Raw genomic sequence first — 27,702 nt, 5'->3', positions numbered from 1 at the left:
CAGGCTTGCTAGCTGTTCTTATATATCTTAAATTAACCCATTTCTATTAATCTACAAGTTGCCACGTGGCTCATGGCTTACCAGTATCTTAACATCTTCTCATGGTGGTGGCTGGCAGTGTCTTTCTGATTCAGCCTTCCACTTCTCAGAATTCTCCTCTCTCTTTGTCCTGCCTATACTTCCTGCCTGGCAACTGGCCAATCAGTGTTTTATTTATACAGAGCGATATCCACAGCAGGCCTCAGTACAGAAACATTGTATTATAATTTTTTAAATTCTGCTAATTCAATCTCCCTTATTTTTCATTAAGCAAAATCTTTGTGAATACAGTCACAAACTACAAATTTGTTGGTGAGTACAGGCACAGGATCCATTTCTCTGGATGGAGCTATAAGAAGTCTGTGTATCACTGCCCCTTTGGGTTCAACATTATAGAAATGATAACATTGTGTTTCTAGAGGTCAATCTTAAATGATTTCCCAAATAAGTGATGTAAGCAGGGCCTATTTAGCTGGCAGATAAATGAGAACATGTATAGCAGAATAAATGTTTCTATGCTTGAATGTACAAGTATTACTATCTTAAGAAAAATATCATTTCTTCATTTTTGCATCCTATTGCTCTTTGTGTGGTGGTTTGAATGAGAAATGCCCCCTTGTGGAGCCCCAAATTACTCAGGGTCAGAGAATCTGAGCTTGCTTTATCCAGCAGATATGCATAAGGGGATGATCTGACCACGGGCCATGTGTTCACCACGTGTTTGGAAGGACCTACACTTGGCTGGAGGGAAGTCTTTTGCCCCGCCCCCTTGGCATGTTATAAAAAGCCTTTTTGAACAAGCTTCTGTGCAGGTGGATTTTGATCCAGGTCTTCCCAAAACTGTCCTGTGTTTCTATCTGTCTCCTCTCTGCTCTCTTTCTTTCTAAAAGTTTCTTATTCCTCTCTCCTCCTCATAGGAACCCTTTACAAGGTGGTACCTGGCCTCCCACAGATGGTGCCCTGAACAGGGACATAGGTCCAGGGACCCCCACATCTGCTCCATAGGCTCACGTATTTGCACACTTGGTGCACTGTTAGTGGCACCGTCTGGGGTGGTGGTGCAGCCTTGCTGGAGGAAATGAATCATTAGGGGTGGGCTTTGAGTGTTCTTAGCCTCTTCTCACTTCCAATTGTTTCTGTGCTTTGTGTTCCACACTGAGGATGTGATCAATCTCTCACCTTCCTGACCTTACAGCCATGCCTCCACTTGCAACCACCACCACCATGGTGTACTCAGGAACCATAATCCAAATAAGTCCAAAAGAAACTCTTTTTTCCAAAATTGCTTTTTGCCATCATATTTTATCACAACAGAAAAGGAACTAGTAGAGTCTACTGTGGTAAATATTGTAGCGCTTATGAGTTTCTTAGTTGCAGCAAAAAATAGAGACAGAAGATTCCAGCTGTAGAATCTTTACATGAAAGGATATCTGCTTGAAATCTCAACTCACTCAGCTTTGTCTGTTAGCAGTTCTGTGACCTTAGGCAAGTGACTTAACATTACTGAACCTTGGGGCTTTTATTGAGAAAATAATAGGATTTTTTCATATGGATGTTCAGAAAATTAAATTTCTCATGTTTCTTGTGGAAGAAACACAGAACATTATTTTTTTTTCTTTTCCTTTATCCACTCAAAGAATGAAATGGAATTAAAAGGACTGAGATTAAATTCTTATAGAGGAGCACTCCACTTTCTCATGTAAAATCTGAATTCCAAGTTGAATCATTTGTGTGTTAAATCACATGAGTGTTACCATAACCCACTGAAACATTAGCCTGAGTTTCGTTCTTGCAGTGAAGGGTTTAGGAAGTATTCTCATCTTTCCCTGAAACTTGAAAATGTAATCTCACCTTGGCTACCTGAGTTCAGAACTCTTTCTTATGAGATTATTACAGGTTTGTGTAGTTTACATCTGTAAAGGTAAAATTTTTTAAATTCAAAGTTTCTTTTTCATTCAAGGCACCTTGATCATGATCATGATCATGTTTTTCCCCTTGCCAATACCTCCCAGATCCTCCTCAACTCCCCAAATCCCTACCCACACAACTTTATGTCAACCTAACATTACCTACTAAATCCATGTTATAGAAAGAATGGCCTCAACACTAGGACTGAAGTGCTAAACATGTAGCTACCACTCCAAAGGAACATTGCAAAGTATGCGCTGAATCTCATAATTTCTGCCTATTAGTGACCATCTCTCAGTCTTCAGGTAAGATCTCAGGTAAGCATGTGAAGATCCATGTGATATTTTATAGAAAATTCCCATATAAAATAAACCCTCTTGAGTCTTATACAAAACATCTCTGCCCATATTTCGTTCTCAAACTTATATAGTAGCTCCTAACTTCATGTGTGTAGAAATGCAATCATACTATGTTCTGATCTCCCTTCAGTGTGTTTGTGTGTGTGTGTGTGCATTTGTGTGTGTGTGTGTGTGTGTGTGAGAGAGAGAGAGAGAGAGAGAGAGAGAGAGAGAGAGAGAGAGAGAGAGAGAGAGTCTCTATGAAGCTCAGAGTGGCTTCAATTTCTTGATCTCCCTGCCTCTGCCTCCTGATTGTTGGGATTACAGATGTGCTTTTGATTCAGAGGATTTGGGACTAAAAACTTAAAAATATTCCTACATATGAAAAACAAATGATAGTATATGAGCAGACTAATGTCAACACACCTATGTTTAAATTGGAAAAATGGAAAATAGTGGTTTGTAGAGATTCACTGGAGAAATGCAGGGAAGAATGTTTCATTATCAAGTTTTAATTTTTCTTTTTAGCCATTATATATCATTTTTATCCAGATAGCCAAGACATGGCAGAATATGACACCCAATAGGGCGGTGTTAATTCCACAATTCTAGAGGTTAGATACCAGCATGCTTTCCTCTTCCTAGGGGAAAATCTGTTCCTTGTCTCATCTAGCCTCTGACAACTACTGACATACATTGGTGCTCCTTGGCTTGGGGACACATTGTCTTAAGTTTTGCTTCTTTTTTACATCACTTCTTCTGCATATACAATCTCTCTCTGCCTGTGTCGCCAGAAGAAACTTGCAATGATATTTAGGGTTTAGTGAGATAATCTAGGATAATCCTCCTTTTTTTTAAAAAAAAAAGAGCCTTACTTATACTTCTAAGAGCCTTTTGGACTATAAGTATTTAGACTTGGTATCTGAGTAGCCATTATTTAACCTAGGATCAATTTAAGTCAAGTGTAATGAGATAATGTCTTTATATCCTTGCAGACATTTCCTTCTACAGTTAAGTAGTTTAGAGCTATCCTGGCAGAAAAATCCCACCTCCTACTCTGTTGGTTCTCCTCACATTGGAACAGGAAGGTTCAGGGCTCACTGTCCCATAGGACTAGAGCTGGGAGTATAGAGGTAAGTAACGGAAAAGAGGCAAATGGAAGGACCCAAAAATTGCTCTGGACAAAATCTTTCTAAAATAACATCCCATCTAAGAGAGCAACTTAGTGAAGATTTTCCTAAATTTGGCAATTCTAAAAATGAACACATCATTGCCTATAACAGGTTGTAAAGTACAAAGAAACTTAAAAGGCTCCCGGAAAAAAATTGGCAATTTCTACCATCCCTCCTAAAAGAGTGAATTACCTTGATATTATCATGCAAATGTGTTAGGTTATGGACAAATCTATAGGAAACAAGGCATATACATTTTGAGGGTTTTGTGATATCTGACAAATTTTACAAAAACCTTTCAGTTGGTTTTGATTTCTTTTTCTAGTGAAGATTACCTTTAGTAGTTACATTTTGTATTCATCTCCGAGCTGGCTTGGCTGCACGGTATTTTATACAATTATAGGCCGGTGGAACCTTTACGTCGAGCCTGACTTTCAGATTGCTCCAGAATTCAGGTCAACTCTCTCCACACAGGAAGGGAAGCTGCTTCAGGGGGCAAAGCTCTTCAGCAGTACAAGAAGTCGATCTCCAGTTTGACCAACCTGACAGTCGTTTGCCAGCCTCCTGTATGGGGAATCAGCCTGCACTCACTGCTCCTCCCATCTATGCTGGGACAACAACTCCACAGGAGTGACTGAGGGAAGAGTGGATAGTGCCCCATCCATTACTGATACATGCAAACCTTCTTTCCTTGATCCACGAGAGAGATGTGTGGGCATCTCTAATTGCCCTTCCTTGATGGTGGTGAGATGGTGGCACTAAGGAAAGTCTAAAAAGATGCATTCTAAAGCTTATTTGTGTGTTTAGCGCAGGGGTGCTAATGAAGAAATTGTCCATCATGTTTCTGTTTACGAGAACTCCAAGGAAACATTTCACTCTGGCTCTCGGGAACACCAGTTTTAAGCTTATTGCATGGATGCTGTCAATCATGTGTCTTGTTTTGTCTTTCGTATTTCATGTCTCCAGCCAGATTCTGAGAACTTAGAACATGTATCTGTTACCATAGTGACCTTCAGCTCCATCTCAACTCCTCCCCCACCCCTACTTTCCTACTTTCTCTCATTTACTTATTATGAATTATTCGATATCTTATACTATTAAATGCATTGATGTAAGCTACCCTAAAAACAGATTGCAGCAACGTGAGAAGAAATGAATAACTTAAAAACACATTAGGTAATTACACAATAATAAAACACATTGTCTTTCAAAGCATCATTAATTATAGTTTGTTTCTGCACAGGCCTTTTGTTAGCAAGTCCTGATCATTTTTAGTGAGAAAGAATAAGGGTTTCATTAATGAAACTTCAGCTGAGAGGAAACTCCAGACAAGAGGAGCCTCAATTTTTCTTTTACGCTTTTCCTCCCTTCATTTTGCACTATGATTATAGTCTATTTCAGAGTGCAAAGCTTCTCTGGCTTGCAGTTTTTACTTTTTCAAGTAGGTTAAGTCAAAGTACACGTGACAGAAACAACACAACCTTCCTTGTGTGCAGTGCTTCCTGCTCGGGACAGCCCCCGGGCTGTGTGCTTGTTTCTTGAGTTGGTACTTAGGGAGCTGAAGGCTGGGGGGCCCTAGCTGGGCCTGGTAGGAAAAATAAGCAGGGAATGAGAGAGTGAGAGCTAGAGCAAGAGAGAGAGAGAGAGAGAGAGAGAGAGAGAGAGAGAGAGAGAGAGAGAGAGAGAGAGAGAGAGAGACTGGGAGCAGCCTGTATTTTAAATTTGAAAATGAGCCCTGCTCTTTACTAGCAGAACAATTGTGTTGTTAATACAATTCAGAAAAGGACTAGGGGGAGTCCAAAAATGAAAAGAACCATGTTTTTGTAGTACAGTTTAATTAACTGTGAAGCTCAACTCCAGTGTGAAATAATAGCTCTCCCAGGTTGAAGAAATAATCCAAAATATCTAGGTAAGACTATTAAAAATAAAGGTCCCATTATCTTCCTGGCCTGCAGCATCCCATTTTCATATTATCCAAAGACATAATATCAGGTCTTTTGCTGACTGAATGATCTATGCTCAACAAGTCTGTTAATTCTGATAGTAATCTTGTTTCATTGTTTTTCTAGTCCTGATTTACATAGTCCCTAGTTAACTATGTATGTGGCTTTAGTTTATCTCCAACAAAGATATAATTTGGCGAATTTTTCCTTTCTTATTGTGATTACTAAAATGTCATAGCCCTCAGCATGTCCAGTCTTTAATTTATGCCTAAATTAGCTTCATCATTTAATATGTTGTTTTGACTTGATACTATGTGATTTAAAATTTAGATGGTTCTATTTTATCTCAGAATATATGAAGCAATTTTCCATTCTACATCTCCTTGACTGTCAAGGTTCTCACAACCTTGACAAGACATGACTTTATTTACTTCCCCAGGCTCCCACACCATCTCACATATTTGGTCTCCACCTTATGATTTACTGTCTGTTTTTATGTCTGGTCCACTGGCCAGTCACAGAACCGGTTCAGACCAAAGCTCAGCATGCAACCCTATGCAAATGAACACCGTTCTTTTTGACAGTCTTTGCTCACTCTGTCAATTCATGATAGCATTTCATCTGCATGTTCCTGAGCTGCTTTGGGGCTTCAGTGAGGTGACATTTTGTGTCAAATGATAAATAAACGAAACCAAAGTCTCACAGGAAGCCATCTGTATTAAACAAGCAAGCATCAGAGAGAAATGATGCTAGAAGCACATAAAAATGATAAATATTGATTTTGACTCACCATACCTGGTAGGGTGTGCGTGCGCGCGTATTTGAGTTGAAAACTGTTTCTTGCCTGGAAAGGACAAAAGACCGGACTTCATAGTGTTGATATTGAACTGAACCCCTGTGTGAGGATGAGTGTGAAGTAATCACAGGCATTTCACTCCAGATGTCTTATGTACACATCTGTTTGGCACCCGGGGCATTGGCTTTTTCTAATATGGAGGAAATTTTAGTCCCCTTTGCTTAGCTGTCCTTCCTTGTTAGCAGGTAACGAGGAAGGTTTAAAGTCTTGACACCATATCCCAGAGAGTCTTATCTGTCAACCCCTGTCCGTGTTGGATTATTTCAACATTTCTGAGCACAATTAAGGCAAATGCACCATGAATATTTAATTTTAATAAGCTGTCAAGATTATTTGTTTTACTTACATTGCCATTTCTGTTTGAAGATAGCTTCATGTTCCACTCACTAAATGTTTTTATGTGACAAGTGCTGAGGCAGATCCTTTCCATTTGGTGGCTCTTTCATAATAAGGCTTTAGAAGTTATTTGGACTATGTGTAAATAGCTGCTGTACCTATAATCTCTTTCTTCATCCCAATTCCCATAATCTCACTGTACCTAAATAACAAAGGCATCCATAGAAAGGAATCCAAAAAAAAAACACACATCATTGGAAGAGCAAAGAACATATTATTCAGTCAAAGGGGCATTAAAGAAAACAACAGTAATGCTTAACATGATGAAGGTACCAGATACATACAAAATAATCTGCATTTAGCCTATTTCTAAAAATACTCCTGAAAACCAGGTACTGTAGAATGAAGAAAAATATAGAATTTTTTGTTCTCTATGTGACAGAGGAAAAGGACAGTTGTTTGAGTCTTAGAAGAATTCATTTCTTTATGAACTTTCTGAGCTCCAGGGCCTGGCTTTCAGTCTCATGGGCCTAAAGATCTGAGTGCATCAGCTCAGTGAATGTGGGGCCATCTCTCAAGATAAATCATAAGAGAAGGAGAAGTCACCATCAGACAAATTTAATGCTCAAATCCACATGCGCAGCATTTGTATCCATGAGGGGCTCCCCAGGAGACAGATGGCATATTGAAATTAGAATGACCAGGAAAGGGCTTGATAGAGGGGTATTCACAAGAGTGTAAGTAGGAGCAGAGGAAGCATATTGGATAGTACAAAACTAGGGGTTAGTGAAAATGCTCTCTCCACTGGGAAGCCTGGAGGGAGGACACAGAACCAGTGAGAGTGTTGCTGAGGAGATTGCCTCCCCTTGCCAGGAGCTACAATCCCAGTCAGCCCCTAAAGCAATGGTAAAATGGAGAAACTACACAACAAGAATAACTACCCTACCCCTCTCCAATCTCCAGGTAAGTTTCTGTATTGGTAAAGCCAAGAAATATGGCAGAAGGGAAGCTTATTCTTTGAAAAGGTAGACACATTAGTTCCTAAAGTAAAGAACAGCGAGAGAAAATTGGAGAGTAAATGTGGGGTGACAAAGAAAAGCTATTCACAAGATTCTACTAGGGAGTTGGTATACATGCCAGTGTTCACTGTAGCCACATGATGTAAGAAAATGAATCATGAGATAAATTTGTGAGTGAATATGGACTTACAGCAAAGGAAATAAAGAGTGTGGAATATTTAGTGATGTCAAACAAACATTACCTGCGAAATCCATGTGACCACAACCATGGGACTGAAATACTAGAAACTAAAAAGCCCTACAAAAGTCATTTCAATACAAGAAACCAGTCTGAGATTTAGTGACTTAAGACAAACAAGTAAGGACAATATGCATCATTACTCTCCTTTTATAGATAACAAACTTGGGAGCCCAAATCGAACTGAATTCACAGCCTGTTTCCTTTCCTTTCTACCAAGTTTCTGCTTAATTTGTTTTATGAAAACACTACTGCTGAAATACAAATGGGCATCATTATCACCAGCAATACTGCCATCATCACTATCATTAGAATTATCTGGTTTTTGACAGTACAGCCCTGCTGCATGGTAAAGTAAGTTCCCCCAAAGAAAATTTTATTCTTCTATTTTTGTTCAAGCCAATAAGTAAATGTCTTGTGGAGGTTTTAATGAGAATGACTCCCATGAGCTCATATGTTTGAATACTTGGTCCCCAGTTGGTAGGACTATTTGGCAAAAAATAGAAAGGTGGTCTTGTTGGAGGAAGTGTGTCACTGAGAGTGGGCTTTGAGATTTTTAAAAGACGCATGCCTTTTCTAGTTAGCCCTCTCTGCCTTGTGCTTGTGGATCAAATTCTCAACTATTGCTCTATCACCATGTCAGCTTGCCTACTGCCATGGATGGTAATGGATTCTAACTTTCTGAAACCTTAAGTCACAAATTAAACATCTTTCTTTATAAGTTTCCTTGGGGTGTTGTTTTATTACATTGGTAGAAAATAACTAAGATGCTTGGATTTATGGGTAAGATAGAAGATTAGAAGCTGCCTCTGTGCAATCTAATTGAAAGAGAAGAATCTGGGGGAAAGCAATAGATTCTATTCCTATGAGAGAAAGAGCTGGACTGGAAAGAAATGAAAGCCTAGTGCTATCTTCTCTGTAAAGAAGCAACCAGGAGCAACCATCAACCAATGCCTAGCTGAAAAGCACACCAGACTGAGTTCCATGGTATTTTCCAGGGATGTGGTCTCCCTTTGTAATCATGGGTAAGAGCAGAAAGCTAGAAAGAGACTAACCAGGATATGGAGATGCAAAATGTACAAGGCCACACCTCCTCATGGTGCCCCTTCCTTTGGGGGCCATTTTCTTTCAAACCATCACACCCCCATTTTCTTTTAAATTTATGACCTCTTATTCTTGAATTATCAATGTTACATATATATGTTATCCATTGAAGCAGGCTCTGCCCATATCCTCCAGAATTTATGTTTTGCTTATCCCAGACTTTTTCCACCTAAATCTTGAGTATTGCTTCTAGACCATAAAATCCATCTTTATGAGTGATGCACTTTACAACAGCCCAAGTACTTCTCTGTTATCTTAGGACCAAGCCAATCCTGAAACCCACAGGCATTATGTTTACCTCAGCCATTCTCCCTAACTCTAAATCTTGGGCACAATCTCTGAGTCAATAGTATCCACCTTTGTGACAAAAGCCAGATGTATGTTGTAAAGAATCTTAATGAAAACATGTCTTAAGATCTGCTATACTCACAAGACTGAGTTAATTGTTATCAGAAAACTTTTTTTCAAAAATTGGCCTGTGCTTAAATATGGTTAAAATAAACCAACTGGTGTCAGACTCTAGAAATTTGGCCCAGTACCAGCTACCTAAGTCAGGCTGAGCTGAGTTTCATTCTTTACTCACCTAGATTGTTTCCCTGCTGGCTATAAGGCCTGCCGGTATACTCTCACACCTAAAGGTGCAACTGTGGCACTTACATTTTGGCAGTAAGCAATCAAATTGCTTATTGTCTAATTGGACATAAGCTCAACAGGATGGAAATCATGCCTGGTACAGGAAACCTAGACAACCACTTGTAGCTAGTGAGGTCATAGATATCAGAGGAGAACCTCCTACTGCCACTTTCTTAAACCAAGATAATTCCTAACTGTATTACAAATACTTATCCATATACTCACAGAGAAGTATAGCACTCAACCCACATCATTCATTTTTATTTTTTGTATTTACACTTATGTACTTAAATTACTTGTTTGGCTGTAGCTTGTATCTTACCTGAATGGCCTTTTATGAGTGTTCTTTATTTCCTGTGTCTATTATATAATGTTTGCTGTATTATTTCTTATACATCTAATTGACATGGTTTGACTTGTCATTTATACTGCATTTCCTCTTTTTCTCCATTTCCATCCAGCAAAGTTGTCTTCTAAAATTGGTAAATAAATAAGAATATTTTAAAACAAGCACAAGCCAAGGCATGGCAGTTGTGCAAGCCCTGCAGAAAATATGTAAAAGGGGTTCAGCCTACACAATGAACATAACATACAGAAATAAATCATTTCATATACACAGACAATACCTTTGATAAATTTCAACATCATTTCATGACAAAAGCCCTGAAGAAAGTAGGCATAGAAGGAATGTGCCTCGGTATCACAAAGGCTATGCATGGCAAGACTCTAGCCAATATTATATAATATTAAATAGAGAAAAACTGAAAACACCTTCTCTAAAATGTGGACTGAGAAAAGAATGTTCACACTCTCTACTCTTAATATAGTACGTAAATCTTAACTGTATAATAAGACAAGATGTTGTAGAAAATTATTTTAAGATGTGTTACATTTGTTTATGCTGTGGAACATTTGTTTAATGATGTAAAGATATGTTGTATTTTTTATGTTACATTTGTTTAACTCTGTGAAGCTGTGTTACTGTGACTGTCTAAAACACCTAATGGTCTAATAAGGAGCTGAATGGCTGATAGCAAGACAGAAGAAAGAATAGGCAAGGGTGGCAGGCAAAGAGAATATATAGGAGAAATCTGGGAGGAAGATAGAACAAGAGAACAAGGAGAGGAGGATGCTAGGGGCCAACAACTCAGCCACACAGCCAGCCATGGAGTAAGAGTGAAAGTAAGATATACAGAAGTAAGAAAAGGAAAAAGCCCTGAGGCAAAACGTAGATGGGATAATTTAACTGAAGGAAAGCTGGCAAGAAACAAGCCAAGCAAAGATTGGACATTTATAATTAAGAATAAGCCTCCATGTGCGATTTATTTGGGAACTGGGTGGCAGGCCCCCAAAAGAGCCAAAAAGCAAAAAACCAACAACAACAAGAGAAAGAAATAAAAAGGATAAAGTGGGAAAGGAAAAGTTAGATTATTCTTATTTATAGATGGCACAAACCTGCACTGAAGACTCCACCAGAAAACTCTGAGATCTGATAAACATCTGCCTTAAAAGAGAATAGAAAATCATCATCATCATAAAATAGCAATTTATTTATTTATTTATTTCTACTTTTATTGATTCTTTGTGGATTTTACATCATGCATTCTGATCCTACCCATCTCCCTGTCCCCTCACATCCACCCTCTGCCCTTGCAATCTCTCCCAAAAACAAAACCAAGTTTAAAAGAAAAACCAAACAAAACAAAGAAACAAAACAAAAACAAAAAAGAAGGAGAAGAATCTTGTCATGGAAACTATAGTGTGGCCTGTTGAGATACACAGTTTACCCTTTAGTCTGTTCATCTTTATTTGCAAGTGTTTACCACCACCAGTCAGGCCTGAGGAAACTAAGAGAACAATACAAAAAATTAATGAAACAAAGAGTTGGTTCTTTGAGAAAATCAACAAGATAGACAAGCCCTTATCCAAAAGACAGAGAGAGGGAATCCAAATCAACAAAATCAGAAATGAAAAGGGGGACATAACAACAGACATTGAGGAAATCCAGAGAATTATCAGGTCATATTTCAAAAAACCCTACTCCACAAAACTGGAAAACATAAAAAAATGGACAATTTTCTGGATAGGTACCACATACCTAAGTTAAATCAAGAGCAGATAAACTATTTAAATAGTCCAATAACCTCTAAGGAAATAGAAACAGTCATTAAAAGTCTCCCAACCAAAATAAGCCCAGGACCAGATGGTTTCAGCACAGAATTCTACCAGATCTTCAAAGAAGAGTTAATACCAATACCATTTAAATTGTTCCACACAATAGAAACAGAACATTACCAAACTCCTTCTATGAGGCTACAATTACCCTGATTCCTAAACCAAACAAGGATACAACAAAAAAAGAGAACTATAGACCGATCTCCCTCATGAACATTGATGCAAAAATACTCAATAAAATACTGGCAAACAGACTCCAAGAACACATCAGAACAATTATCCACCATGATCAAGTAGGCTTCATCCCAGGGATACAAGGGTGGTTCAACATACAAAAGTCCATCAATGTAATACAGCATATAAAAAAACTCAAAGAAAGAAACCACATGATCATCTCACTAGATGCAGAAAAGGCATTTGACAAAATCCAACACCCCTTCATGATAAAAGTCTTGGAGCAATCAGGAATACAGGGAACATACATAAACATAATAAAAGCAATTTACAACAAGCCTACAGCCAACATCAAATTAAATGGAGGGAAACTCAAAGCAATTCCACTAAAATCAGGAACGAGGCAAGGCTGTCTGCTCTCCCCATACTTATTCAATATAGTACTTGAAGTTCTAGCCAGAGCAATAAGACAACATAAAGAGATTAAGGGGATACAAATTGGAAAGGAAGAATTCAAGCTTTCCCTATTTGCAGATGACATGATAGTATACTTGAGCGACCCCAAAGATTCCACCAAGGAACTGATAAAGCTTATAAACACCTTCAGCAACATAGCAGGATACAAGATCAACTCAAAAAAATCAGTAACCCTCCTATATACAATGGACAAAGAAGCTGAGAAGGAAATCAGAGATACATCATCCTTTACAATAGACACAAATGACATAAAATACCTTGGGCTAACACTAACCAAGCAAATGAAGGACCTTCATGACAAGAACTTTAAGTCCCTGAAAAAAGAAATTGAAGAAGATGACAGAAATTGGAAAGATCTCCCATGCTCATGGATAGGCAGGACCAACAAAGTAAAAATGGCAATTTTACCAAAAGCAATCTACAGATTCAATGCAATCCCCATCAAAATACCAAGACAATTCTTCACAGACCTGGAAAGAATAATACTCAACTTCATATGGAAAAACAAAAAAACCCAGGATAGCCAAAAAATCCTGTACAATAAAACAACCTCTGAAGGCATCACAATCCCTGACTTCAAGCTCTACTATAGAGCTACAGTAATAAAAACAGCTTGGTATTGGCATAAAAACCGACATGTGGACCAATGGAATCAAATTGAAGACCCTCACATTAATCTGCACACCTATGAACATATAATTTTTGACAAAGAAGCCAAAAGTGTACAATAGAAAAAAAATAAAGCATCTTCAACAAATGGTGCTGGCATAACTGGCTATCAATGTGTAGAAGGCTGCAAATAGATCCATATCTGTCACCGTGCACAAAACTTAAGTCCAAGTGGATCAAGGACTTCAACATAAATCCAGCTACTCTGAACCTGCTAGAAGAGAAAGCAGGAAGTAGTCTTGAACGCATTTGCATAGGAGATCACTTCCTAAATATAACACCAGTAGCTCAGACACTGAGAGAACAGTCAATCAATGGGACCTCTTGAAACTGAGAAGCTTTTGTAGAGCAAAGGATATGGTCAACAAGGCAAAGCAACAGCCTACAGAATAGGTAAAGGTCTTCACCAACCCCACGTCTGACAGAGGACTGATATCCAGAATATGTAAGGAATTCAAGCAATTAGACATCAAAATGACCAACAGTCCAATTAAGAAATGGGCTATAGAACTAAACAGAGAATTCTCAACAGAGGAAACTCAAATGGTTGAAAGACATTTAAGGAATTGTTCAACATCCCTAATCATCAGAGAAATGCAAATCAAAACAACTCTGAGATACCACCTTATGCCTGTCAGAATGGCTAAGATCAAAAACACTGAAGACACCTTATGCTGGAGAGGATGTAGAACTAGGGGAACTATCCTAAACTCCTGGTGGGAATGCAAGCTTGTACAACCACTTTGGAAATCAATATGGTGCTTTCTTAGCAAATTGGGAATCAATCTCCCCCAAGATACAGCTATACCACTCTTGGGCATATACCCAAGAAATGCTCAATCATACCACAAGAGCACTTGCTCAGCTATGTTCATATCAGTATTGTTTGTAACAGCCAAAACCTGGAAGGAACCTAGATGTCCTTCAACTGAAGAATGGATAAATAAATTGTGGCACATATGGAATACTACTCAGCAGAGAAAAACAATGACATCATGAGGTTTGCAGGCAAATGGATGGATCTAGAAAAAAATCATCCTGAATGAGGTAACCCAGACTCAGAAAGACAAACATGGTATGTACTCACTCATAGGAGGATACCAGATGTGGAACAAGGATGACTGACTGCTTCTCACATCACCAGGGAGGCTATCTGGAAAACAGGACACCAAGAAAGACACGAGGATCGCCCAATGATGGAGAAATGGCTGAGATCTACATGAACAACCTGGAAATGAGTGTGAGTAATGAAGGGTGAGGGTCAAGGGAAAGAGAGCCTGTGGGAGCGGGAGATCCCAGCTGGATCAAGAACAGAGAGGGAGAACAAGGAATAGGAGACCATGGTAAATGAAGACCACATGAGAAAAGGAAGAAGCAAAGTGCTAGAGAGGCCCACAGAAATCCACAAAGATACCCCCACAATAGACTGCTGGCCATGGTGGAGAGACAGCTGGAACTGACCTATTCTGGTAATGGGATGGCCAAACACCCTAATAGTCGTGCCAGAAACCCCATCCAACGACTGAGGGATCTGGATGCAGAGATCCACAGCTAGGCCCAGGGTGGAGCTCTGGGAGTCTAATTAGTGAGAAAGAGGAGGGTTTATATGAGTGAGAATTGTTGAAACCAAGATTGGATAAAGCACAGGGACAAATAGCCAAACGAATGGAAACACATGAACTATGAACCAAAGGCTGAGGGGCCCCCAACTGGATCAGGCCCTCTGAATAAGTGAGACAGTTGATTGGCTTGATCTGTTTGGGAGGCATCCAGGCAGTGGTACTAGGTCCTGTGCTCATTGAGTTGGCTGTTTGAAACCTGGGACTTATGCAGGGATGCCTGGCTCAGTCTGGGAGGAGGGGACTGGACCTGCCTTGACTGAGTCTATCAGGTTGATCTCAGTCCTCAGGTGAGGCTCTGCCCTGGAGGAGGTGGGAATGGGGGATTTGCTGGGGGAAAGGGGAGGGGGGCAGGAGGGGGGGAGAACAAGGGAATCCGTGGCTGATATGTAGAACTGAATGGTATTGTAAAATAAAATAAAAGGAAAAAAAATAAAATAAATTTCCTAGTTGTGGTGGTTAATATTGACTGTCAACTTTACAGGATCTAGATTCACCCTACCCCCTGCAAAGCCCCTAAATATATCTGTGAGGAATTACCTAAATTAGATTAATTGAGGCGGGAAGACCCACCCTAAATGTGGGTAGTACCATTCTATGGACTGAATTTATAGATAGTATAAAAAATGATAAAGATAGCTGAGCATCAACATTGATCACTGTCTGTTTTCTTACTTTGAATATAATGTGACCAGAAATGCCCTCTGCCTCTTGCCATACCTCCTTCCCTATCATGATGATCTGTAACCCCCTTCCTTAAGATGTTTTTGTCAGGTATTTTGTCTAAGCAATGAGATACAGAAAATTGGCACCAGGAGATGGGTCATTGCTGTGATAAACCTGACCATGTTGTCCTTAGGTCTTTGGAACTGGCATGTAGAAAGAATGTGGAACAGTTTAGAACTTTGGTCTAGAAAAGCCCTTGAGTGCTGTAAGCATATCTTAACTAACCACTGTGGTAGGATCTCAAAAGTCAAGAATGTTTAGAAAAATATGGACAGTAGAGGCCTGGACTTGGGGTTTCCAAGGGGAACAAGGAGTCTATAGAGAACTAAGATTTAGGTCATTTAGTTTCTATCCTGGCAGATAATCTAGCTTTATTTCTCATAACAAAAGAAACCTAAGTGTGGAGATGCAGCCCACAGAATGGAAGACTATCTTTGCCAACTATCCACCACATAGGGTGTTAGTATCTAGAATATAGAGAGAATTGCAAAAATTAAACACGAAAAACCAAATCTTTCCAATTAATAAATGGGCTAATGAACTGGACCTTTCTCAAAATAAGAAATTGAGGCGGGAAGACCCACCCTAAATGTGGGTAGTACCATTCTATGGACTGAATTTATAGATAGTATAAAAAATGATAAGGATAGCTGAGCATCAACATTGATCACTCTCTCTGTTTCCTTACTTTGAATATAATGTGACCAGAAATGCCCTCTGCCTCTTGCCAATAAATACTTAAAAATATTCGATCTCTATAGCCACCAAAAAAACTAAAAATTAAAAATGCTGTGAGAACCCATCTTAACCAAGTCAGAATGCCTAATATCAAGGGAAAAAAATGACAGCAGATGCTAGTGGGAATGTCAACTGGTGCAGCCACTGTGGAGACTGGTATTAAGGTTTCTCAAATAACTTAAAGGAGAACTAGCATATAAATCAGAAATACAATTCTTGTGTATGTGCCCAAGGGTTCTAAGGCTGCAGTAAGCAGATATACTTGGATATCCTTGTCTATTGCTACACTATTCACAATAAGTAAGAAATGGAACTAGCCTAGATGTCCATTGAAAGATAGATGATTAAAGAAAATGTACACAGTGGAATTTAATTCAGGCATAAAGAAACATGAAACCATGGCATTTGCGGGAAAGTGAATGGACCTGGAAATTGTTATGCTAATCAAAATAAGTGAGACTTAGAAAGAGAAATAAAGCACATTTCATATGGAAGGTGGTCATGAAACTAAGAAAGGGATCATGAGAAAGGAAGAAGATGCATTAAGAAAGATGATACGGTAAGAAGAATTAAAAAGAGAGTGTTATGGAAATGAAAGAATGGTGAAGAGGAGGATGAATGGTGGAGTGGCAGTGAAGAGTAGTAGGAAATAGGGGTGAGTAAGAACAAGTATTAAAATACCATAATGAACCCCATTACTTTGTATGCTATCTTAGAACACTATCTTAAGAAATGGAAAGAGAAAAGTTAGACTTTAAAAAAAATTGATAAAAACAAATCATTTTTTATTAGGACATTGTGAGTCAATTGTTTTCCATTCTATTAATAGCCATTTATTCTCTTAAATTAGCTGGCATTTCAGTATATAGACTGACTGGTTGAAGAACTGGGTACACAAATTAAGCTATCCTTGGAGCAAGCATGCCTCATCTTCCATTATACTGCACATCTGTCTAGTTGCATCAGCAAATTCTTGGTTCAGAGAGAAAATCCATCTCAAAAAACAAGAAAAAAAGAAGATGTAGAAACCATTGAGAAAGGCATCCTCATAACAGTGTCTGGTTTTCCACATGTACCCATATAGATAAACACACCAGCACACACAGGCATACACCACACCACATCATACACACACACACACACACACACACACACACACACACACACACAATTGAAGTAATAATGTTGTTCTGGCCTGTTTATACCAGATTCTTTATTCCTTTATTGCATCAGATTTTCTAATTATATTTTTGCTATAAAAAAGAACATATTTAAGGTATATCATCTGGTAGGCTCAAAGAAATACAGGTCTGGCTTTTAGAATCATCTCCTTATCTTCACAAGGACTTGGTTCAGGAACTTGGAAACAGAGTCTTGGTCTATCGTTGACCTAATTAGCTTGTCATCTTGGATGCGGATTGCCCTATACATCAACCCGTACCCTCCCCATGTGAGGCTCTATACTCTCACCATCAATAGTGAAACACTCTTCAGTGTACAACTCAGACATACTACCCCAGGTTCTGGGTAGAAATGACTTTCACGAATGTACTAGGAATAGTTTCCATGAGCTTCGTGATATTCCTCTCATAATCCGTTTTTTCTTACCAGTATACTTCCTTTGTTGTATTTGCTCTTTAAACGATATCTACTACCAAGTCAATTCTAAGGTGCCTCAAGTATTTTTGAAGTGTTTTCTTTCTTTCCTATTTCCTGTCTGCAGTGTTGCATTCCCAGAGTACTGCCACAAAGAAACCAAAGAAGGCTATCACCACACTTATATTCATCGGCCTTTTGGTCCATCCTTCCAGAAAAAAAAGTCTTCTTTCTATGTACAAAATAACATTTATAATACTTAAATGAAAATTCTTTGCCAAATACGACAGAGAATTACAGTGGCTTACCTATGTCCAGTCTCCCCTTATTTCTTCGCTCTCGCTCTCGCTCTCGCTCTCGCTCTCGCTCTCGCTCTCGCTCTCGCTCTCGCTCTCGCTCTCGCTCTCGCTCTCGCTCTCGCTCTCGCTCTCGCTCTCGCTCTCGCTCTCGCTCTCGCTCTCGCTCTCGCTCTCGCTCTCGCTCTCGCTCTCGCTCTCGCTCTCGCTCTCGCTCTCGCTCTCGCTCTCGCTCTCGCTCTCGCTCTCGCTCTCTCTGCGTGTTTATATTCATGTGTGTGGGTGCATATGTAGATGTTTGTGCATTTATGTGGCGATGAGAGGTCAACATCTGGTATCTTCCTAGCCATTTTTCCACCTTATTTTTTGAGATAGGTTCCCTCATTGAACCTAGAGCTCACTAGAATAACTGCCAACAAGACCCGTGGATACTTCTGTCTCCGTCTTCCCGATACTGGGATTACAGACATTCACTGCTACACCCAGCTTTTTATGTGGTTGCTGGAGATCCAGACCTGGATCCTGATGCTTTCATGGCAAGCACCAGTTGAGCTGTCTAGCCAAGTCTTTCCTCTTATTCATTAATAAAATATAAGTTGGGTTGGATAGATGGCTCAGGGGATAAAATATTTGCTCCAGTAGTGTGAGCACCAGAGCTATGATCTCTAGAATGCATATAAAAGCTGGCAGACATGGCATTCACCTGTAATCCTAGTACTCAGAAGGCAGACACAGGGGATCCCTCAGACATGCTGGCTAGTTAGACTAGCCAGAATTGCCTAGCCCCAGTTTTATCAAGAGACTTTGTCTCAATAAATAAAGTGAAGAGAGACTGAAGATACCCAGTATCAGTGTCAGTCCTCCACCTGTATCTGCATAGGTGAGTATCCACACATATACAAACACACATACACATGAGCACCACACACATACAAAATAAAAAATAATAGAATGAAAGCTTGGTTTTTATCAGGTGAGTGAAATGCCTAGTGAAAAGACTAGTTTCAAGAATTGTTTGTAGATATGAATTAGTATTCCCAGTGTAGAAAGAAGAAAGTACTATATGGGTCCACAGGAAGATGATTAGAACCAGGCCACTGTAGCTAGGACAGATGGACTATGGATTTGATGACAAACATTCTAGTAGCCAGTCCCCTCCCAGTTCAGAAGTAGGTGAAACTAAGGTGTTTGTTTCGGAGAACTTCACAGAGCTGCTGTGACATCTCTGAACAGGCTGCTTAAGAGAAATAAGTCTAGGTCACATACAGATATTTCCCTATTAATATCAACACATTGATCCAGAAAATAAAATACACTACATAGTAATGGTAGAATAAGATACAGTGTTGCAAACTTTTCTCTATTAGAGAGTCAGATAAGACCATTTTAATTCGATTATATATGGACTAAATGTAAAATAAAACCATATAACCAATTTCCTTAGACATAGTTAAATAACAAAGCATAAGAAACAATTTGTTGAGATGTGAAATACTCAAAATACTAATTCTTGAGATACAAATAGTAATTGTGGCTGTCATCCAACAATTGGAGTGAACTATTGATGCACAAAAAAACTGTAGCTGAATCTCAAAATGATTATTCTGAGCAGTAGATGCTAGACAAAATAATGTATATTAGTATATATTACATGTTTTTATTTCTGTAAAATTATGGAAAATTTAAGCTATAGTGGCAGGTACTAAATCAATGGTTTTCCCTATAAGGGGAATTGGAAGTAGGAGAGGAATGAAGAATCAAAAGGGTACAAAGGGATGCTGAAGAGTGATGGATATGTTTATTATTTTGGTTGTTTATAGGTTCATTCATATGACAAAATTATCTAGTACCATACTTTAAATACTTGCAACCTATTGCACACCAATCATATTTCAACAAATCTGTGGTTTAAAAGCTTCTGTTCTATTTGCCTTTGCCTAATTTTGCATCACTCACATGCTAGCTTTTTGTGCCCTTTGTTGTCTCTTTTCAAAATGTCTTCTTCACATATTATGACATTTTGCCAATTGTGTTTGGAATGGTCTTGAGACCTCTTCATGGTGTTTTAGTTTTGAATGCTACAAATGTTTAAACATTCAAAATGTCTTTTTCTCTCCCTATACATACATACATATATATATATATATATACATGTGTGTATATATATGTGTGTGTGCATACATAAACATATATGTATATATATACACATATATTTACTCTAGAAATTTAAGATGAAGAAAATTATATGTTGCCACATACCTGTATTTGTAAGGTGGATTCAGCAGAAAGCAGATCCTGAGGCTGCTAATGCTTATTTGCCTGCATTTTCTCTGGGATGCAATGCCAGGGAGCAGGGAAGGGACAAGAAGAGCAGAGCTAAAAGGGAGAACAAACATAAACCTACATTGTTGAGCTAAGAGCCACAGAACTCGAGGCAAGTGGGGCTTGACCCCTGACAAGCCAGACATTCTCAAGAATTTTACTGGGCATTTTCTGTCAATGAAGAGGAGAGACTTATCTACTGGTTGTCGTTCCCCATGAGCAAACAGATTTCTCTACAGATATTAATGTGTTGCATTCTGCGTTAATTTGCATGGATTCTGAAGGCCAGAGTAAGGGCATAGGACAGAGGACCAAAGAGAGAGCCTTAAGATTCTAGCAGGAGGTGAGATACTGGGACTATCTATAGAAAGAGCCAACTGACACATAGCTGTCTTTCTCTACAAGAGTTGAAAGAAGAAAATGTCTGTGAAGGCAAGATGGTTTGACATGGTGTGTCAGAGATACCTGGTACACATGTTTTTATATATATTTTAAAAACTCCCTAGTTAGAACTGGAGTAAACCTGTGAATTTTTTTCTTCTACACCCCAAGTACAATAAGTAACCAAAAGCTAACCATACTCAACATATGCATTCTATGATTTTGTTTCACATGAATACTCTTTTAATCATTCTTGTGCCACTCTTTTCTGGGAGACACAAAATGTTCATGGATCACTTTATAAACCACTGATTTCACTTTACCCTAGTCCCGTCAAAGCAGAACACCTGGAACAGGTAATGGACCACCCATAAGTAGAACACCTGAAAAGGAAAATCATCATTATTAAAAGATCCCAGGTGATTGCAATGCATAGCCAAGAAAGTGAAAAATGTAATTGCTCCAGTCTCTTTAATAGTACTACTTTACATATGTAGGTACCTTTGCGTTTGGGGCATGGATGTTGGGAATTGAGACACCATCTTGGTTGATTTTTCCTTTGATGAGAATGAAGTTTCCTTCCCTGTCTCTTTTGATTAATTTTGGTTTAAAATCTATTTTGTTAGATATTAGAATAGCTCTACACCAGCTTGCTTCTTGGAGCCATTTGCTTGGAAAATCTTTTTCCAACCCTTTACTCTGAGGTAATGTCTATCTTTGATGTTGAGGTGTGTCTCTTATATGCAGCAGTATGTGTTAGTATGTGTCTTTTTTATTGGGGAAATGAGTCCATTGATATTCAGAGATCTCAATGACCAATGATTATTAATTCCTATTAACTTTTGTAGTTGTTGACTGTGGCAATGTGTGTGTGTGTGTGTGTGTGTGTGTGTGTGTGTGTGTGTGTGTTTTCCTTCTTTGGATTATGCTGGTGTGAGATAATTTATTGCCTGTGTTTTCATGGGTGTAGTTAACCTCCTTGGGTCAGAGGTTTCCTTCTAGTACCTTCTGTATGGCTGGATTTGTGGATAGATATTGTATAAATTTGAATTTATTGTGAAATGTCTTGTTTTCTCCATCTATGAGCATTGAAAGTTTTGGTAGATATAGTAGTCTGGGCTGGTATCTGTAATCTGTTAGAGTTGGCAGCACATCTGTCTGGGCCCTTCTGGCTTTTAGCATCTCCATTGAGAAGTTGGGTGTAATTCTAATAGATCTGCCTTTGTATATTGTTTGGCCTTTTGCCTTTGCAGCTTTTAATTTTCCTTCTTTGTTCTGTATGTTTAGTGTTTTGATTATTATGTGGCTAGGGGTCTTTCTTTTCTGGTCCAATATATTTGGTGTTCTGCGAGCTTTTTGTACCTTTATAGGTGTGTCCTTCTTTAGGTTAGGAAAAATTTCTTCTATGATTTTGTTGAAATATTTTCTGGGCATTTGAGCTAGGAATCTTCTCTTTCTTTTATTCCTATAATGCTGTGGGATGTTCTGTATGGCAAATGTGTTGCTCTGATTGGTTAATAAATAAAACACTGGTTGGCTAGTAGCCAGGCAGGAAGTATAGATGGGACAAGGAGAGAGGAAAACTGAGGGAACAGGAAGGCAGAGGAAGACACTGCCAGCCGCTGCCATGACAAGCAGCATGTGAAGACGCCGGTAAGCCATGAGCCACATGGCACGGTATAGATTTATGGAGATGGATTAATTTAAGATATAAGAACAGTTAGCAAGAAACCTGAGCCATTAGACCAAACAGTTTAAATAATATAAGCATCTGTGTGTTTATTTTATAAGTGGTCTGTCAGACTGCCGGGGCTTGGCAGGACCCGGAAAGAAAACTCTCTAGCTACACTATAATTCTTAGGCTTAGTCTTTTCATAATGTCCCAGATTGCCTGGATGTTCTGTGTCAGGAATTTTTTAGATTTAACATTTTCTTTTAATAATATATCTATTTCTTCTATCATGTCTTCAATGCCCGAGATTCTTTCTCTCTTTCATCTCTTGTGTTTTGTTGGTAAAACTTGCATCTGTAGTTCCAGTTTGCTTACATAGATTTTCCATTTCCAAAATTCCTTCACTTTGTGTTTTCTTTATTGCTTCTATTTCCATTTTCAGGTTTTGAACAGTTTTATTCATTTCTGCCAACTGTTTGTTGGTTTTCTTTCTTGGTTTTCTTGACATTTTTAAAGATATTTATTGATTTCCTCCAATTTTTTTGATTGTCTTTTCCTTGACTTCTTTAAGGGGTGTATTCATTTCCTCTTTAAGGACCTCTATCACCATAAAGTTGGTTTTGAGGTCATTTTCTTATGTTTCAGCTGTGTTGGTATATTCAGTGCTTACTGTAGTGGCGATGGCTGGGCTTTGGTGGTGACATATTGCCCTGGATGTTGCTTTTTGTGTTCTTACACTTACCACTTATGTTTAGGCATCTGGATTGGAGTGATTGTAGGTCTAGGTGCCAATTTCTGAATTTGTATTTACATTTGTTGGACAGGTGTTTTCTTTCTTGGTTTGTTTCCTCTCTGGTCTTCTGGCTGCTCTGGCCTGTGGTTGATTAGAGGATCTCCACCCTTGTTAGGGGCTAGACTTCTGATGGCTTGGATGGCCTCTGGTCCAGCAAAAAGTTGCTGCCCACATTTGGGGCTGGAGTTCTGGCTAAGTGCATGGTCTCTGATCTGGCCAGGGTATCCTCTGGTGTTCAGGATCCTGGCCTGGCTTCTGGTCAGATAGAAGGCTTTTGTCTCATTCTCAGGGAGTTGTCCTGGTCCCTGGAGTTCAGAGTTCTGGTCTGGCCTCTGGGTTTCAGGATGCTGGCCTGACCACTGATGGGGTAGAAGGTTTCTGCCAGAGGTGTGGGCTGGAATATGGTTACAAGGAAAGAAGGGGTACTTGTGGTTAAGCTGGGTGTCATTTTCAGGGAGTCGGCCTGGTTCCTGGGGTTCAGGATGCTGATCTGGGCTCTGGGGTTCAGGATGCTGCTCTGACTTCTGGGGTTCAGGATGCTGGTCTGACCTCTAGGGTTCAGGATACTGGCTCAACCTCTGATGTGGCAGGAGACTTCTGCCTGAGGTGTGAGTTGATATATGGTGATGAGGAGAGCTTCCGGTGTGTTTTTGTCAGGAATTTTTTTAGATTTAACCTTTTCTTCTATTGCATCTTCCATGCCTGAAATTCTCTCTTCCATCTCTTATATTGTATTGGTAATGTTGTCTAGATTTTTTATCTCCAGGATTCCCTAAGTTTGTCTTTTCTTTGTTGTTTCTATTTCCATTTTCAGGCCTTGAACAGCTTTATTCATTTCCTTCACCTGTTTATTGGTTTCTTTCTTGGCTTTATTGAAAGGATTTATTTATTTTCTCCATTGTTTGTGTGTGTATTTCTGGATTTCTTTTAAGAGTTTATTCATTTCTTCAAGAACCTCTATCATCTTCATATAATCGGCTTTAAGGTCATTTTCCTGTGTTTCAGCTGTGTTGGAATAGTCAGGGCTTGCTGTAATAGGATATCTGGGCTCTGATGGCAACATATTGCCATGGCTGTTGTTGATTGTGTTTTTACACTGGCATCTAGGCATCTGGGTTTGGGGTAATTATAGGTTTATTGCCAAATTCTGAGTTTGTCTTTGTTGGGTTGGTGTCTCTTTCCCTTGGTTTCTGTTTCCTCTCTGGTTTTCTGGCCTGAGTGGCCTGAGGTTCTGGTGGCCAGCGTGTCATGTCATGGTTCATACCTTCACTGGGGTTCTGGCAGCCTATGTGACCTCTGGGGTTCTGGGTGCTGTCGTGGCCTCTGTTAAAGCAGGGGGCTTGCGCTGGAGTTGTGGGTTGGGATATGGTAAGAAGGAGGGGGGCTGTTAGGGGAAGTCTGGGCAAGCTCTGAGGATGTGTTGGCAGTCCTCAACACGGGGTTTTAAAAGGCAGAAGCCACATCCTGGCATCTTGCTTGGCAGCTGCAAGGGATGGGGGTGGGGCTTCACAGAAGTAAGTAGTTTAAATCAAGCAGTTTTAACAAAAGCGAAGATAAGTTAGCTGGGACATCCTGACCTTTGGTTCCTAGCATAGAGTTGGGTAATTTTCCGTGGGATTCTCCATCTAGGAAACCAAATTCTAGTTAAACATGGAATGGCCTTGCCCTGCCCTGTCACAGCTAGGTGTGGATTTACACATGCCCTTAACAAAAGAGAGCATCCCCTGAAAACTCTATTAGCTTTCTTTAATGTTTAGTAAGGTCAGTATAACAAAACAGATGTTTTTCCTTTTAGAATTTTCATTTTATATTTATGGGTACAACATTTTTGTTTGAATGTATATCTATACACCATGTGTGTGCCTGGTGACCTCATAGACAAAAAGAGGGTGTTGGATACCGTAGAACTAGAGTTACCTATCATGTGGGTGCTGAGAATTGAACCTGGGTCTTCTACAAGATCAACAAGTGCCCTGACCAATAAGCCACCTCTCTAGTCCTGCAAACCAATTTTAAAGTAACACCAATAATTTGTCTTCTTGTGATTGTGTCTTTATCAAGTCCCCTCTTCTTGAGGCTATCCAACTGGCTCAGGGTCAAGAGATCTTGCTACTTTAGCAGAGGATGGGGGTATCCACATCAGGCAGCTCACAAATACCTCTAACTCCAGCTCCAAGATGTCCAAGGCCTCCTTTCTGACCTCCCTCCCTGTCCCTCTCTCTCTCTCTCTCTCTCTCTCTCTCTCTCTCTCTCTCTCTCTCTCTCTCTCATACACACACACACACACACACACACACTTGTGCAGGAGGAGGAAGAAGATCTACTATTACCACTTGGCTATACCAGAATAATTCCTTACTATATTCAAAATCTTATTCTGATTCCCATAGGTAAGTGTAGCTACTCCCCCTCAGCAAAGAAGCCTCTCTTTACTGCAAATGGAGACCACTACAACTAGACACAATATACATATCAACAGATGATGGGGAGCCCAGCCCATATACATCATCTACATCACAGTTCGTACATTTATGGCTCAGGAAACATCAAGGAAGAGAGAGCAGAAAGATTGTGAGAGCCAGAATTCTGGGAAGTCTTCTTTGAAACATTCTCTGCTAGAAATGGCTATAAAACAAGACTGGAACAAAAGCTGTATTAATGGACATGTTAACACAGGGACCATGAGGTCAGCAGGCCATGCTCCACTGCTACCTATGAAGAAGCAAGTTTGCATCTTCCAGCTAAGAATGAAGTAGATTCTGACAATGACTGCAGGAATTTAGAGAGAAAGCATTCTTCATTGGAGATTCTGATGAGGACCTAGTCCTACGTGATTCTTTGATGCTATCCCTGGGAAACGCTACGTAGGAGATCAAGTTAAGCAGTGCTCCTACCTCTGACCGATAGAAATGGAAAAAGCAAATGTTTACTCTTCAGCTAGGCATGTCCAAACTGTGGCCTACAGACCACATGTAGCAGAGCATAGCTATGGATGTGGCCTGATAGAAAATCATGAGGTCACTTCAAACATCATCATTTCAGAAATCTATGTCATGATTCTCCAGCATAAACTTTATAAATGATACTGCTGTGAGTCAATATCAGATAGTGGTGATTTGTTACATAGCTATAGAAAACTAAATAGTTTGATACTAGAATGAGGCTATTGCTGTAACAACTATGTACACACGTAGGAACAGCTTTGGAACTGATCAGTGGGTGGCCACTGGGAAAACAGAGAAACAGGGCAAAGGAAGTTCAAGTTGCATTGGGTGAAATGTTAGAACTCTGGAATTAGAGAATGCTGGTAAGGGCTCAAAGTCAACAACTTATTACTAGAAGCTAGAGGAATGGGAACCTTTGCCAAGCAGGGGCAGAAAGTTTCTAAAACAATGTCTCCTGAAGCCGTGCAAATGTGGTGAAGTTGGTTATTTAGCTAAGAGAGTTATGAGTGAAATGTTAAGGGCAATGCCTGACTTCTTTACAGTAAAATGCAAGAAAAGATGAAGAGATAAAGTCAGGGACAAAAATTAACTTGGATTTATGATTTTGAAAATAATGATGTCTTAGTCCAAAGGAAAACTTTAAGGACCTGGGTTCAGTTCCTAAGACCCACTTAACAGCTCACAACTGTCGGTAACTCCAGTTCCAGGTGATTGAATGCCCTCTTCCGGCCTCTACAGGCATGAGGTACACAGGTGGTGCATAGACATACATATAAGACATACATATAAGAACCCTTATAGTATATAAACGTAAGAAGCGAATACCAAAAACAAAAACTTGCACGAGGTACTCACAAAGTTTTTGAGAAAGTTGCTTCCTAAGAAACATGGGCAGCTTGAATTGAAAGAGACAAAGAGTAAAGGAAGACTATTAAATTCCCAAATTGATATCAGCTGGAAGTAGACTGAGGGAAATAATCAGATACTAACCATGCTTTCTTTCACGAAGAAGGAAAATGATTTAGCACAGAGTCAAAGGTGCGGGAGATGGAGGTTCTTCAGAGGCGAGCAAAAAACCAATTCTTGTACCTTGAAACCTAATGAAACAACACTAAATATTTCCTGGCTCCCTTTCAGAGTTGCTATAGACCATTAACTGCTTTTTACCTTTCCTTTCTCTCATTTGAACTGGAATGTGTGTAACTGTTGGACCATGCCTGTGTTATTATTGGATGTTGGTGTTCTGGAGAGCAACAATGTGTCTTGTTAGTTTCCTAAATTCTCCATTGCAGAGAAACTATGTTTCTGTATCTAAGCTAATAAATGACAAGCCCACCCACCCTGGAACCTCATTACACCTGGCTATGAGTTAGATGATGAGATTTAGAATTCAGACTGACTCTGCCATGAGACTCTTGGAAACTTTGGTACACACATAAGAGAGACATGAATAAGCAGGGCCCAGCAGGAAGACTGTGGCAGACATTCTAACATACCTGCCATAATCTCCACCTCCTTATGTGCATGCTTTCA

At 39.4% G+C, this 27,702-nt stretch overlaps 1 protein-coding gene across 1 annotated transcript; it reads right to left on the bottom strand.

Moving 5' to 3' along the window:
* Window positions 1-6,848: 6,848 nt before the first annotated feature.
* LOC143271080 (uncharacterized) lies at window positions 6,849-23,924 on the bottom strand. Its single transcript, XM_076562952.1, has 5 exons — window positions 23,801-23,924; window positions 18,069-18,266; window positions 14,169-14,234; window positions 11,042-11,090; window positions 6,849-10,059 (listed from the first exon to the last, which is right to left on the bottom strand). The coding sequence occupies exons 1-5, from the start codon at window positions 23,922-23,924 to the stop codon at window positions 9,984-9,986; spliced, it is 513 nt and encodes a 170-aa protein (XP_076419067.1). The 3' UTR covers window positions 6,849-9,983.
* Window positions 23,925-27,702: the final 3,778 nt, after the last annotated feature.

Source organism: Peromyscus maniculatus, chromosome X (assembly GCF_049852395.1).
Source record: "Peromyscus maniculatus bairdii isolate BWxNUB_F1_BW_parent chromosome X, HU_Pman_BW_mat_3.1, whole genome shotgun sequence".
NCBI classification, from domain to species: domain Eukaryota; kingdom Metazoa; phylum Chordata; class Mammalia; order Rodentia; family Cricetidae; genus Peromyscus; species Peromyscus maniculatus.
The sequence above is the reverse complement of the archived record's forward strand: the minus strand, read 5'-3'. Positions and strand labels throughout refer to the sequence as shown.